This window comes from Equus asinus, chromosome 3, assembly GCF_041296235.1.
Source record: "Equus asinus isolate D_3611 breed Donkey chromosome 3, EquAss-T2T_v2, whole genome shotgun sequence".
NCBI classification, from domain to species: domain Eukaryota; kingdom Metazoa; phylum Chordata; class Mammalia; order Perissodactyla; family Equidae; genus Equus; species Equus asinus.
Genome location: NC_091792.1, coordinates 49,196,618 through 49,209,213, shown reverse-complemented (window position 1 = coordinate 49,209,213; position 12,596 = coordinate 49,196,618). Strand labels below are relative to the sequence as shown.

General features: G+C 40.2%; 1 protein-coding gene across 1 annotated transcript in view; it reads left to right on the top strand.

Annotated features, from left to right (window-relative positions):
• The first annotated feature begins 3,647 nt into the window (after positions 1-3,647).
• The window catches only part of NAF1 (nuclear assembly factor 1 ribonucleoprotein), a 44,493-nt gene continuing 35,544 nt past the window's right edge, over positions 3,648-12,596 (top strand). Inside the window, exons 1-2 of the mRNA XM_014851463.3 lie at positions 3,648-4,861; positions 7,756-7,930. Of these exons, the coding sequence (XP_014706949.2) occupies positions 4,503-4,861; positions 7,756-7,930 (534 nt within the window). The 5' untranslated portion in view covers positions 3,648-4,502. The remainder of the gene's footprint in view (positions 4,862-7,755; positions 7,931-12,596) is intronic.

The following is a 12,596-nucleotide window of genomic DNA, read 5'->3' as shown; positions in this document are numbered from 1 at the left end:
TTAAAATGCAGATTCTGACCGAGAAAGTAGGGCCCGAGCTTCTGCATTTTTAACAAGTTTCCACGTGATGCCTAAGCTGCTCCTTCACCACTGTGTTTTGAGTAGCAAGGCACCGGAAATCAGTGCAAATGGCACTGAGAGTTGGTTAGCAGCTGTTTTTTTCTTTCTGTAAAATTTTACAATCACTATAATTAGAGACTGGTGAACTTGTAAAATCCTGGGTTTTTTTCCAAATAAATGTCTTCTCATAAACTTTGTTTTTGCATTTTAAAGATCATGTTTAGGTTTTTTATGTTTGCTTTGAAATGTAATATGGCTTTTAATTAATAATTTAATTCAAGACAAACCCTCTCTTGATTTTAATAGTGATCCTATAAACTACTTATTCTTTCAAGAAGTTATTTTAGCTTTTAGCCGTTAAGCAAAAGACTTCAGGCTAGGTTTAGCAGCTGTTAGAAATAATGCAGTAGAGAGGCAGGCTCTGGAAATAGGTAAATTCAAGACATTTTGAGACATCTAAGCGCTTAAAAGTATCAGTTGCAAAATAGTGACCTAGTTAAAGCTAGGCAGAGGTATAGCTATTTTTATCCTGAAACGCAGAGACCATCCTCACCCCAAAGACAAAGAGATTTTTTTAGAAACCAGTAGTATTTGCTAGATATCACTAGGTCCATTTAAATTGAATGAATAACATAGGTTGGATCTGTACCTTCATCTGTAAGCCATTTCTCCTTTACCCTGATTGTTTCGTAAAGTTATATTATTCGTTTTCTCTTTCGCTCTTCCAATCAAAAAACTTTTTGGGATTTGTTGTCATTCTAGATACTGAGACAACTTTAAGTTAGACAAAGATCTTGAGCTCATGAGACTTAATTTTATGGGAAAACAGAAACAATAAAGAAGTAAATACATATGATAATTTCATGTGAAGATATGTACAATCAAGTGTTGCTTAATGATAGGGAGATGTTCTGAGAAATGAGTTGTTAGGTGATTTTGTCACGTGAACATCATAGAGTATACTTACACAAACCTAGATGGTATAGCCTACTACACACCTAGGCTCTGCGGTACTAATCTTATGGGACTACCTTTGTATATGCAGTCTGTCGTTGACTGAAACTTTGTTATGCAGTGCATGACTATACAATTAAGAAAAGAAAACAGGAATGAGCTAGAAAGTGACTGGTATTAGGGGATACTCTTAGATTGGGTGGTCTGGAAAGTTCTATCTAGGGTGTAACATCTGAGTAGAGACACGAGTAAGATGAAAAAATGAACCATATTAATATGAAGAGAAGAGAGAACAGTAAAGTCAAAATGCCATATGTAAAGAATAAGTTTGGTGTGTTGAAGGAAGATCAAGACGACCAGTGAGATGAATGGCACAAGGGAGGGGAAAGCGGTAGGAGACAGAAATTGGAGAGATAAGTAGCAGCCACATCAGGCAGAGCTTTGAAGACCCAAGTAGGAAGTCTGGATTTTATTCTAAGTGTGATTGCAAATATTTAGGGTTTTATGCAGTAAATTACATGATCTTATTTATTCTCCCTTACGACCTTCTCCTACTTTCTCAGATTAACAAAGTCATGGTTCTCTTTAAAGGCCCAGTTCAAATGTCATAGTCACTGTAAAACTTCCCTTAACTTTCCCAGTACTTTCTCTCCTTAGTGTTCCCATTTGCACACTCGTCTTGTGTAGTACATGCTTCTACTATAATACATTTCTCCACTAAAGTACTTATCACTTGTTTCCAACTTATCTTTTTTCTAAACTGTTAGCTCCTTAAGGGCAGCGACTGTGTGTTTATTCACATTCCTGTATGTCCAGTTCACCGAACAGTGCATAGCACACAGTACTAAGTAAGTGATTACTGAATGAACAAATCGCTATTTGAATTGTTCGCAGACCTATGCTTCTGGTCATAACCTCTCTATTGAATTCCACTCTCATATTTTCAAATGCCTATGGCATTTTCAATTGACTGTTAAATTTTTCCTCAAACTTGATAAGAAAATTTCACATATTGAGGTATTTAGGGAAGCCATTCTGATTTATACCTGATTCGGCCTGAACTTTTTGTGAACTAAAGAAGTCTGACTTATGGCCCGTCAAACACACATTATACCTCTGCTTTAACCATTAAAGGATGCATTCCATCATTACCCTACCATCAGGAAGGTGCTCTGTGAACATAAAAATTAATGCCTCTCAGGGCCGGCCCAGTGGCCCAGTGGTTAAGTTCGCACATTATGCTTCTCAGCAGCCCGGGGTGCGCTGGTTCAGATCCCGGGTGCGGACATGGACTTGGCAAGCCATGCTGTGGTAAGTGTCCCACATACAAAGCAGAGGAAGATGGGCACGGACGTTAGCTCAGGGCCCGGCTTCCTCAGCAAAAAGAGGACGTCAGGCAGTAGTTAGCTCAGGGCTAACCTTCCTCAAAAAAAAAAAATTAATGCCTCCCTTCCTGTGATTGTAGATAAGACTCTCTTCCCATGGTGCCAGGGCCATGTCAACCCACTGAGTACATGCTAATCTGTAACAAAAATATTTTCTTGACACCTTGAAAAAAATCATATCCCTGCCATGCTTGACGTATGTTCTTTGTTCTGCAATGGTATGTAAACTGTGCCAAAAACCATGCTTCTCCAGAGTGGTTTCTCCCCTGGTGAAGGCTGCACTCCCAGGCTAGTCCTCAGCTCGGTTTGAATAAAAAACTCTCTTCTGTTCTTACTATAGATTGATTACTGGTTTTTGCATCAACAAACTCAACATTATAAACTCAGTGTCTTGTTCTAACTTTTCCTTTTTTATTGGTAATACCAACTTCTTCCCAGTTTCCTCAGTTAGAAATTTGAGTACGTTGATTCTTCTGATGATGATGTTCGGGATTTCGTCTACTCTATTTTACTGACTCTGGCCCTGGCTCAGACTTTCATCACTTAATTCCTGGAAAAATGCAATTGACTTTTGGCTGGCTGGATGGTCATTCTGACTCAAATTTCTTCTCTTCTCAAATTCATACTGTATATCGCTGCAAGATCAGTGTCACTGAAATATCATCTTATTCATAAGTTCATGCATTGTTCTCCTTAAATACTTTTGCACACAATATGTGTATGACATGTCTTTCTCTTGTACAAAAGCTTAATTAATGTTCACATGAAGTAAATGAGATATTTTAATTTCCATTTTACAGATAAGGAAAATGAGATTTAGGTATGTTAGGCTATCTGCCCAAAGCCACAGTTACACCAACAAAGAAATGGTAGAGCTGAGATTTGAACGTGGGTCTTTTTAGCCAGGAACACTGAGCTCTGCTTAATCATTGCATTAGTGAATAGTATTTAAGTTTAAATTCCTGCTTCTCTTTGGAGGATTTCCATGATACAATCTTCCTTAACTTCCGATTACTGCTGAACTTGCATCTTCTATTCCACATTTCAAATCTCTCTCTAGTTATCTCCCATGGATTGACCTTTTTACTTCAATTAGGTTGTAACCTCCTTAAAACCAGAGATTATGTATTACTCGTCTTAAATTTCTATGAAGGTCTATTACTATGGAGGGCACACAATAAATTCTAAGTCAATAACTGATAAAATATTTAGTACAGTCCTTGGCACATCTGCATGCTTAATAAATGGTAACAATGATTATTTATTACTACTACAGGGGCTGATGCATCAAATTGAAGTTCTAATAGGAAACTAGAAAATTCTGATCTCTACCTCAATCCTAAGAACTTTTTGCTTTCCTTCCTTATGATACAGAGTAATGATTTCTCAGGCTAAGTTACTGCATTTTAGTCCCAGCCACCCTTTCTATGAAGCAGCATCAATTACAAGAGACATCAGCATAACATCAACAAGCAGCAAAATTCTGTCCACCGTTACTGCTCTCTTTGAGAGTGCTTCGGATTAAAAAAAATGGAACAGTAGTAGTGATATTTTTGAGATGAATGGTCAAGGTGCTTGCAGTCTATCGATCAAACTTCATTTAACTTTAAAGAAGTTTGCTAGAAGTGTCTGCTCAGGACTTCCTGGCTCAAGTTTCCGATGTACAGAGCCTCGCACAATCAGGCGTCTACCCTGGCCTACAACCTCTCCTTCAAATCTTCTTTTCCAGTCGAATTGGCCCAGTACCAGCAACAGGAAATTCCAGCCTTCCCGTCGTGCACCGTCAGCTGGAGTTCCGATGACGCAATGAAAAGGGCGGATCTAGGGCCGCCCAGGATCTAGTTCCGAGGCTCTGCGGCTCCGCGCCGCCCCAAGTGAGCGCAGCCGCGTCACGTTACGTCCTCTGCTCTCCCGGAAGTGCCGCTGAGTCAACGGCGGGGGCGTGTCTGCAGACGCTCCGCGTGTAGTTGCTAGAGAAACGCGGGCCGGCTGGCCAGGCGCGGGTACTTTCCCTGCCGAGGTGGTTTGGTCTTTTCCGGAGCGAGCCGCGAGCCTGTGCAGGGGCCCAGGACCGGAGCCTGACTGGGTGTCTGGCGCGACGCCATGGAAGTAGTGGAGGCCGCCGCTGCTCAGCTGGAAACTCTGAAATTCCACGGCACGGGCCTTGGGGCTGGCCAAGGTCAGGAGGTGCCGTCTCCCGGCCCTGTTCCTATCCCAGAGCCAGGGCCGCCACCACCGTCGGATGAGGGGTCCCCGGACACTGGGCAGGCCGCCGAGGCTCAGCCGGCCGGGGAGCAGCCACCTGCGCTCGCGCCGAGCACTGCGGCGGGAGGGAGTCCCGCGCCGCCGTCGCAGCCACAACTGCCACCCGCAGGGAACTGCGTCACCGGCCCGGGCGCTGCAGAGCTGGCGGGGACCCCAGACTCCTTGGAGACCTCGGACTCGGATTCGGACTCGGACAGGTCGGATGCTCGCCGGTCCCGAAGCTGCGGGGAGAGGGCTTGTGTTACGGGCGGGGGGAGCCGGGGTCGGGGAGCCGAGAGGGTGTCCGCGTGAGCTCCGGAGGCGGGGAGGTCGCTGGAGCTCAGGGCGCACGTGTTTACACGTAGCTCGGACCGCCCATTCCTCGCTGTTCACAGCAAATCGCGTTGTGAATGTGAGCTTCACAATCAGATCTCTCTCTTTCCCTCAGTTTGGTAGGCTGAAAAGTCCTACGTGTAGATCGTATCATTTGCAGTTAGAATATGGAAAACCTGAGCATATTGGATTATTTTCGTAACTACTCAGTTTGGCAGGTCCCTTTGTGGTTAGAGTTTGTGTCAGATCTGACTTTTTTCTTCCCCATCAAGTTTAGTGTGTGTTCGTGTTTTTTGAAGCAGATGAATTGAAGATCAGTTAAAGGATTTTGTGTTTCCAAATTGGCTCCTGACAGTTTTGTTAATTCGTAGACTCCTTGTGGGGAGCACGTGTTCATGAAATTAGCAAACCGTTGTTATTTAATAGTATTGTATGTTCTGCATAAATTTTATAAGAGCCCCCCACCCCCACCCCCACCTGCATCCTCATCCTGTGTGTGCCTTATAAATACGAAACCTCTGGTGGGAAGGGACTTCAGCGTGTAGGATGTTACTAAACCACGCTGAACATTGTCTAGAATTATTTGAGTGTGTTGTGTGGGATACTGACCCGGTGAACAAGACAGACAGGACCCTTGCCCTACTTCCTCTGTCTCGTGACAGATGGTGATGGAAGCTAAATTAGGGGTAAAGACTGAGTGAGAAATAAAGGAGTAGAGACAGTATGTGTCAACAACTCTTTCAAGAAATTTTAAGGGGAGAAATCAGGGCATAGCTGGAGGGATTAAACAGAGGTACTATAGAATGTTGGTATGCTGATGGAAATGCTCTGGGGCAGAGGGAGAGATTCATAATGCAGTAATAGCAGGAAGCAGTTCACTTGCAAATTCATGGGTTCCTGAGCCCAAGCGCTGAAATTGGCATTTGCCTATTTTCCTGTGAAATACGAGGAAAGATAATACTTGCCAGAGCTAGTATCTTGATTTCAAATACTTCGTAATCCAGCTAGGAGGACTGTTTTTCAATGAATTATGGTATAGTATGGGACAGACTTTAGTAGGCAGTTTGAAGAAAGTGCTGTGGGAGATAGGGAAGGAAGTATGTAATTCTACTTCTGGTGGGTAGGGGATGGCTTCAGAGGAGATATTTGAGTTGAGCCTATAAAGACAAATGGAATTTCTCTAGACTGAGGACATTCCCGTCAAAGGAAATAACACAAACAATAGCCTGAGATAATGAAAGTGCAAGGGGATTTGGAAAGTTGTATAAACTTCTGTGCTAGATGTAGGCTGTGTGAGAAGTGGTAGGAGATGGGATTGTGAAGGTTACCAGGAAGCTGATTGCAAGGGGCTCTGAGATGTCATGCTAAGGAGCACAGCCTTTATCTTGTACACAGTGTAGATTTATGGGAAAAATTTTTAATGTCTTCTCTGTTTTAATATTTCCTTGATAAAAAGTGGAGAGAGTAGTGTAAACCCATAGAGCCATCACCTTGATTTAACAGTTGTTAACATTTCAGAACTATTAGTTTCACATGTATATGTTATTGAACCATTTTAAAGTCGTTTACAGACATGATACTTTATCCCTAAATATTTCGGCTTGTATTTGCTAAGGGCTTCTCTTACATAATCACAATGCTAGTATCACATGTAACAAAATTAGTAATAATTCCCTCATATTTAATGTCCAGTCTTGGACAGTTTTTAAAATCTTAGGATGGAAGTTCATGAGAGGGTGAAGGTAACAGCAATAGGATGAAGGGGTGATTGTTGTGGGGAGAAACTAGTATTGACATCAGTTATACAATTATTACAGAAAAGCAAATGAGAAGTGAGGATGTGAAGTAGGCTCATAGAAGCCCTGGAAATGGAATGGAGAAGTGGAATAGGAGTAATGTTTACCAATCTGAAAATAGGGTTTTATCATTGACTGAGAATGGAGTAGCTCAAAATGATTCCAAGGTTTCTAGCTGTAGTGACTGGATTGAAGACTAAGTAGTAAAATAAAATAGAAGCTCAAGGAGGGACACAGGTTCAGTAAGGAGAATGCACTTTTTTTTTTCTGTTGTGAGTGTAAGGTATATGTAGGCCATTCATACAGAGGTTGCTAGTATGCAGCCAGAGGTTAGAGCTGGAGCTTAGAGATACCAAGGCTGAAGGTTTAGGAGTTATCTGCACATGGATGGTGATTGAACTCATTGGAATGGGTGAGGTTATCCATGGAAAGAGTACAGAGAAGAGAAAATGAGGACGGAACTCTTAGAAACAGCACATAAAAGGGGCTGAAGAGGGTAGCCAGCAAACAAAATTTAAACTAAGAGGAGAGTTACTGGTGATAAGAATTGCTATAGAAGTCAGGGGCTAACGGAGCAGAGAGTGGAGTGGTCAACAGGTTAGTAACTTTGAGGAGTTTCCAAGTTGCCTGAAGCCTGAGGAGAAACTCTTTCTTGGCAATTAAGTGATCCGTTCCTTGGTGACTAATCAGAGAAGTGCCTTGCCCAGAACTCTCTTCTGTCACTAATTTGTCACATGCTTAATTATATTCAGACAGATCAATGGCATGTGGAACTTGTAATAAGAGGGTTTGGGTTATAGCAGGGGTTTTGAATATGTTATGAATGGACTAAAGAGTGCTTTCCAAATACCATAGTCAACTTCAGAATGCTAGCTTTTGAATCTGCCAGCCACAGTAAGGTACATATTTCCTGGTTGAATAATCTTATTTTAATACCATTGCAATAATGCTTTACTAAGTTTTCAACTTTCTCTTCCCTACAGTGAAACAGATTCAGATAGCTCAAGCTCCTCCTCTTCCTCATCATCTTCCTCCTCATCTTCCTCTTCCTCTCGTATGTCGTTTCCTCCAGTGCTGTCAGATGGAGAAGATGATTTCCAAGTTGAAAAGGAAAATAAGAATTTTCCCCTTAAAACAAAAGATGAGTTACTTCTTAATGTAAGTACTTAAATTTGTTACTAAACTTAATTTGCATGTTCTAAAATATATTATAGTACTAATATTGATCTCATTTGGCCTGTATCTGCTCCATAGATTTGAAGACTATTCTCAACTTCTTATTGGGCATACTTTTGCCATGCCTTGTTTTTCTTAAGTAAAAGAGAGGATTGATCTGAGTCATTTCTAAGGCTGCTTCGAACTCTAATATTTGATAGTTCGTGCTGAGGCATCAACTTTAGCTTGCTGCTTTCCATTTTTTATCTTCCCTAAAGATTTACAACTTATTTTGAGTCCACAAGTCAGAAAATTTTGCTCAGTAGCAATTGAAATCTTTTGTTTAATTGATTGCATGTAGAGAAGTAGAAAGTGAAATTAGATGGGGTGAGCTTTGAGGATTCCTATTTACTTGAAGTTTTTGGAGTGTTTTTATTATTATGGTTGGAGAAAACTTACTGTAGAATGGTATTTATTGGCACTTGATAGGTTTGGTTTGTAAAGTTAACTCTTGGGGTTATTTCCTCTTAAACGATAAGCTGTCTCTGGGAAGATGATGGTAGTCTCGTTGAAACCTCATGATCCAAGAGGAAAGTCTTCTTAGAATTTCAGAATATAGGCCATATTGCCACATGTTTATTCTCCCTGGCCTCACATGTAGTTTAGTTGTTATTAATACTTTTTAAAAATTTAATGATCACTAATTACAATTATTATACAACACTTAAATCAGTGAAATAATTTAATACATGATTTGAAAAAACTTTAAAAGCCTTGACTAATTGGGCACCTTATCACCAATTTCTATCAATAGTATTTCTTTTTCTCTACTCGTAATGAGAAATTTCCTATCTCACTTATGCTTCATGTTTGAAAACGCTTGGATTTGCATGCAACTTCATCATTGATTCATGTTTTCGTGCTACAGACATTGATAGCTCTCGATGGTCTTTTTACACAAAGATTCTTCCAACTTACGATTGTGTTCTGAAAGTATTGAGAGACTTGTTTGGTCTTTTCCCTGCGTTTTGATCACCTTTCTACTTTAATTCTCTCTCAGAGTCTAAAAATCAACAAGTAAAGGATCACAGTACTTTTGTATGTGTATTGTTTCCTTATCTATCTTACTAGATCTGGAATTCTTATCTTGGGAATCCCGTGAAATTTAATGCAAAATCTTAGTCTATTTTTTTAGATATTTTCCTGGATAGAGTGCCCATATTTTCATCAGAAAGTCAAAAAGGGTCCATTTCCACAGAGAAGCCAAGAACCATGTTCTTGAGGACTGAGTTCGTATCTGATCTTTGTGCTCTCTTAGTGCCCTGTAGTGTGCTGTACAGGTAATGGGTTCTCAGTCAACAGTAATAAATGATTGTAGGATGAGTGAGTCAAAAGGCATCTTACATTCATTCATTCTGAAACGATTACAGCACACTTGCTACATGCTAGGTGCAGTAAATGAGACCCCTCCGGTTTCTGCTCTCACAGCGTCTAGTGGAGAGAGACAGTCAATAAAGCATAAAGCAGAGGCAAATAAATTTAATTGCTGGAAGTGCTATTGAATTGTGTGAGTGTGGCTCATATCAGAAAAGTACGTTTTTGCTGGCAAGGTATGTTAGCTTTTAAAACTTGTAATAGCGGGCTGGTCTGTTCCTTTTTGTGTCAGTTCCGAGGGATCTTTGGGAAGGATGGAGGAGGTAATTATAGTTTTTATTTTTCAATTTTGCATTCTTGACTAGCTGTTCACTATACTTTATATTTACACGATTAGGGAGTAAATTTATTAGATGTTCCTAGGGCGTTAGACCACTCTGCTGCTAGAGGTAGGTAAAGTAATGGGTTCCTTGGTTTGCCCTAAATCTTTGAGTTCGGCTCTGAAAGAGTATATTAGGACTCCTTCAGGACTTCAATTCTGAAGTTCCAGAGACGAGAATGACTTGGCCCTGAATACCAACGATGGTATGGCTACAAGGACTCAGTGTCTTTAGGACTCTGCCTCTTTCTTTGTTGCTCAGTAGGTGTTTCTCATGGGACTGCCAGTTTGACCACTGAGACTCTTGTATGAAAACCGTGGGGAGGACTTGTACGGGTTTACCTGGGGCCTGGCACCCAGGCCTAAACAATTTATTGAGACTAGTGGAATGGGTATTCAGATTGCTTGGGCGTGAATCACCTAGTCACTCGGGTTTGTATGAAGAGTCTGCAGGAAAGTGCGTGCTTGAGAGAAAGCACAAGGATGAGTATGAAGGCAGGAGTGTATAAGAGCCAGTGGACAGAAAGGGGGTTGGGTTTAACAACCCCGTACAGACACAAGGGGTGAGTTCTCTGTGACAGGAAAGGGAGGCGTATTTCCATTTCAGAAGGGGATGCTGGTTAGTCAGTAAAAGTTGTTATCCTCTCTAGAGGGGAAGAGAGAGATACTTGGAAGCAGTTATCGTGTACTTGGAAGCAGTTATCATGTGACTTACGTTGGACTCCTGTGGTTCCGACAGAGACTTTCAAATTACCTCAAGAGAAGGGGTATTGACTATAAACATACTTGGATAGGAAGGCCACTGGGAACTAAGGTGGCTATTGAGGATGGCCATGCTGCTGCTTTTCTATGCCTCTTGGACAGTCTCATAGTTCTCTGAGTGTCACTTTATTCTCTGTTTACAGGCTCACTTCCTCTGTTTACCTGTAGATTCATCTAGCTTATACCTGAATTTCTGTGACCCTGGCTGTAAATATAGTATCTTCTATTTTCAGCTTCCCCATGAACAGGCTGGTATAACAGGTGTTATATTTCTTTGCTGACTTTTGGGGCATTCCTATTACTTAGCTTAGATTTGTTTTTTCCGGAAAGTGACAAGCCACTCTTCTGAGAAGCGTCCCCTGTTTGTTAAGACTAGCTCCAGCTGGTCTTGAATGTGTCCTTTTGTTGAGGTCTACTGCAGCGTCGTCTTAGGCAGCAGGGATTGTGTGTGGAGCTGTTTCCTCTGTGAAGTCCATTAATGTAATTTCCACATGAAATTCTGAAGAAAACTAATGAACTATTTTATCCATGTTGTTTTTGCTGGAAGGTATACATAAATAAAATGGACCAAACAATACCACTTTGTGCTGGATGTTTAGAAATCTCTAGAACATAGACATGCCCAATTTAACCTGGTTTTATGTCCCACCTCTTTATAGAGTGTCTTATATTCTAGACCATTTCCTATTGTTACTCAGGCATGCTGAGCTCAATTTTTACCTCCATTTAGTCTGTTTGTCAAGCAGGAATATTGCCCCCCTGGGTCTAGCTTTTTAAATCTTTTCTGTTGTTAAAAAGTTAGATCCTGGAGATCTAACCATTAACTATTGCCAGTCTTTAATTGTAAGTATGTGGGAGCTACAGTGAAGTAACCTCGAGATTGTTCTTTTAGGTTAACCCTTACAGAGTTGGCAACAATTCCTTGGGATGACAAGATACAGTTATGACTTGATTAAAAAAAGGAGTGAGGGGAAGAATAAAAAAGAGGGATTGGTCAGTCCTAGAGGGATTGAAAAGGAGAGTAGTCCTAATTGGTTCTTTCCTTAATGTCACAGTTATGTGATATATGACATTAAATTTGATGAAGTGGAATTATTCTTTTAAACAAATACACCTTTCTTTAATGCTGAGAAGCTTTATATATAACTTACACAGTAAATGTAAAGCAGTGAATATATTTCAACTTTGGAACTACGTTAAACCATGTAGGGTTTCTTCAGTGTTTTAGTGAATTGGAAAATTAGATTCTTTTGAAACATTTTCTCAGCTGTTTATGCCCTGAACTCTTCATGCAAATAAATCAGATATAATTAAAATTTTAAAATCATAAAAACGTTTATGGGATTGTGACATTTCAAAGTCTTAATCAGAAATGAATTTTATAAATTAGTGCCCATTGTTTTCTCTTCTAAAAACCTGTAAGGTTTTATATAACTTTAAAAAATGATGGTTACAGTATTTACGGGGATAGAAAATGGATAATAGTCCGATAGGGATAATAACATGCATTTATGCACATAATATAGCATGACCAAGAAGAAAATGTAATGCTTGTAGGCAATTCTTGGTAAATTTACCTTCATAATTTGGAGACTGCCTATATTATATCATAAAACCGCCGCACTTTGTAGTTAGGTTGAGTATGCTGTATTCTCTCTCTGATTCTAGTGGTGCAGACACATATCATAAAACATCCTAACATGAGGATATGGAAATATCTGGACCACCTCAAAGGGTCAGAAGTTATAGTGGATTATTTTATATCTTTTTGATCTCCCACTATTTATGAGATTGTGTTGCACCTTGGCCTGCACTTAATCATCTTCGACTGAATCTGTTATTTTCAAAGTCTAACTTGGTTTATAAGTTTTGTCCTAAATGTGGGCCTCTTTCAACGTCAGCTTTTTATGACTCTAGATATATTTGGAACCATTACATTGTATCTTAGAATACTGATGGCACTTATTAACATTCTTCTCAAAATGCCTCATATTTAGGAAATGGCTTATGTACTTGAAAGGAGATATTTTTTCATTAATACTCAGTGCTCTTCAAATAGTGCTCAGATTTTTTGAAAAAGTTAAAATTTTGTGCTTCATAGTACAAAGTTATTTCAGTAAAGCTTATATCAAGCATGAATGATTCCTTAAACTT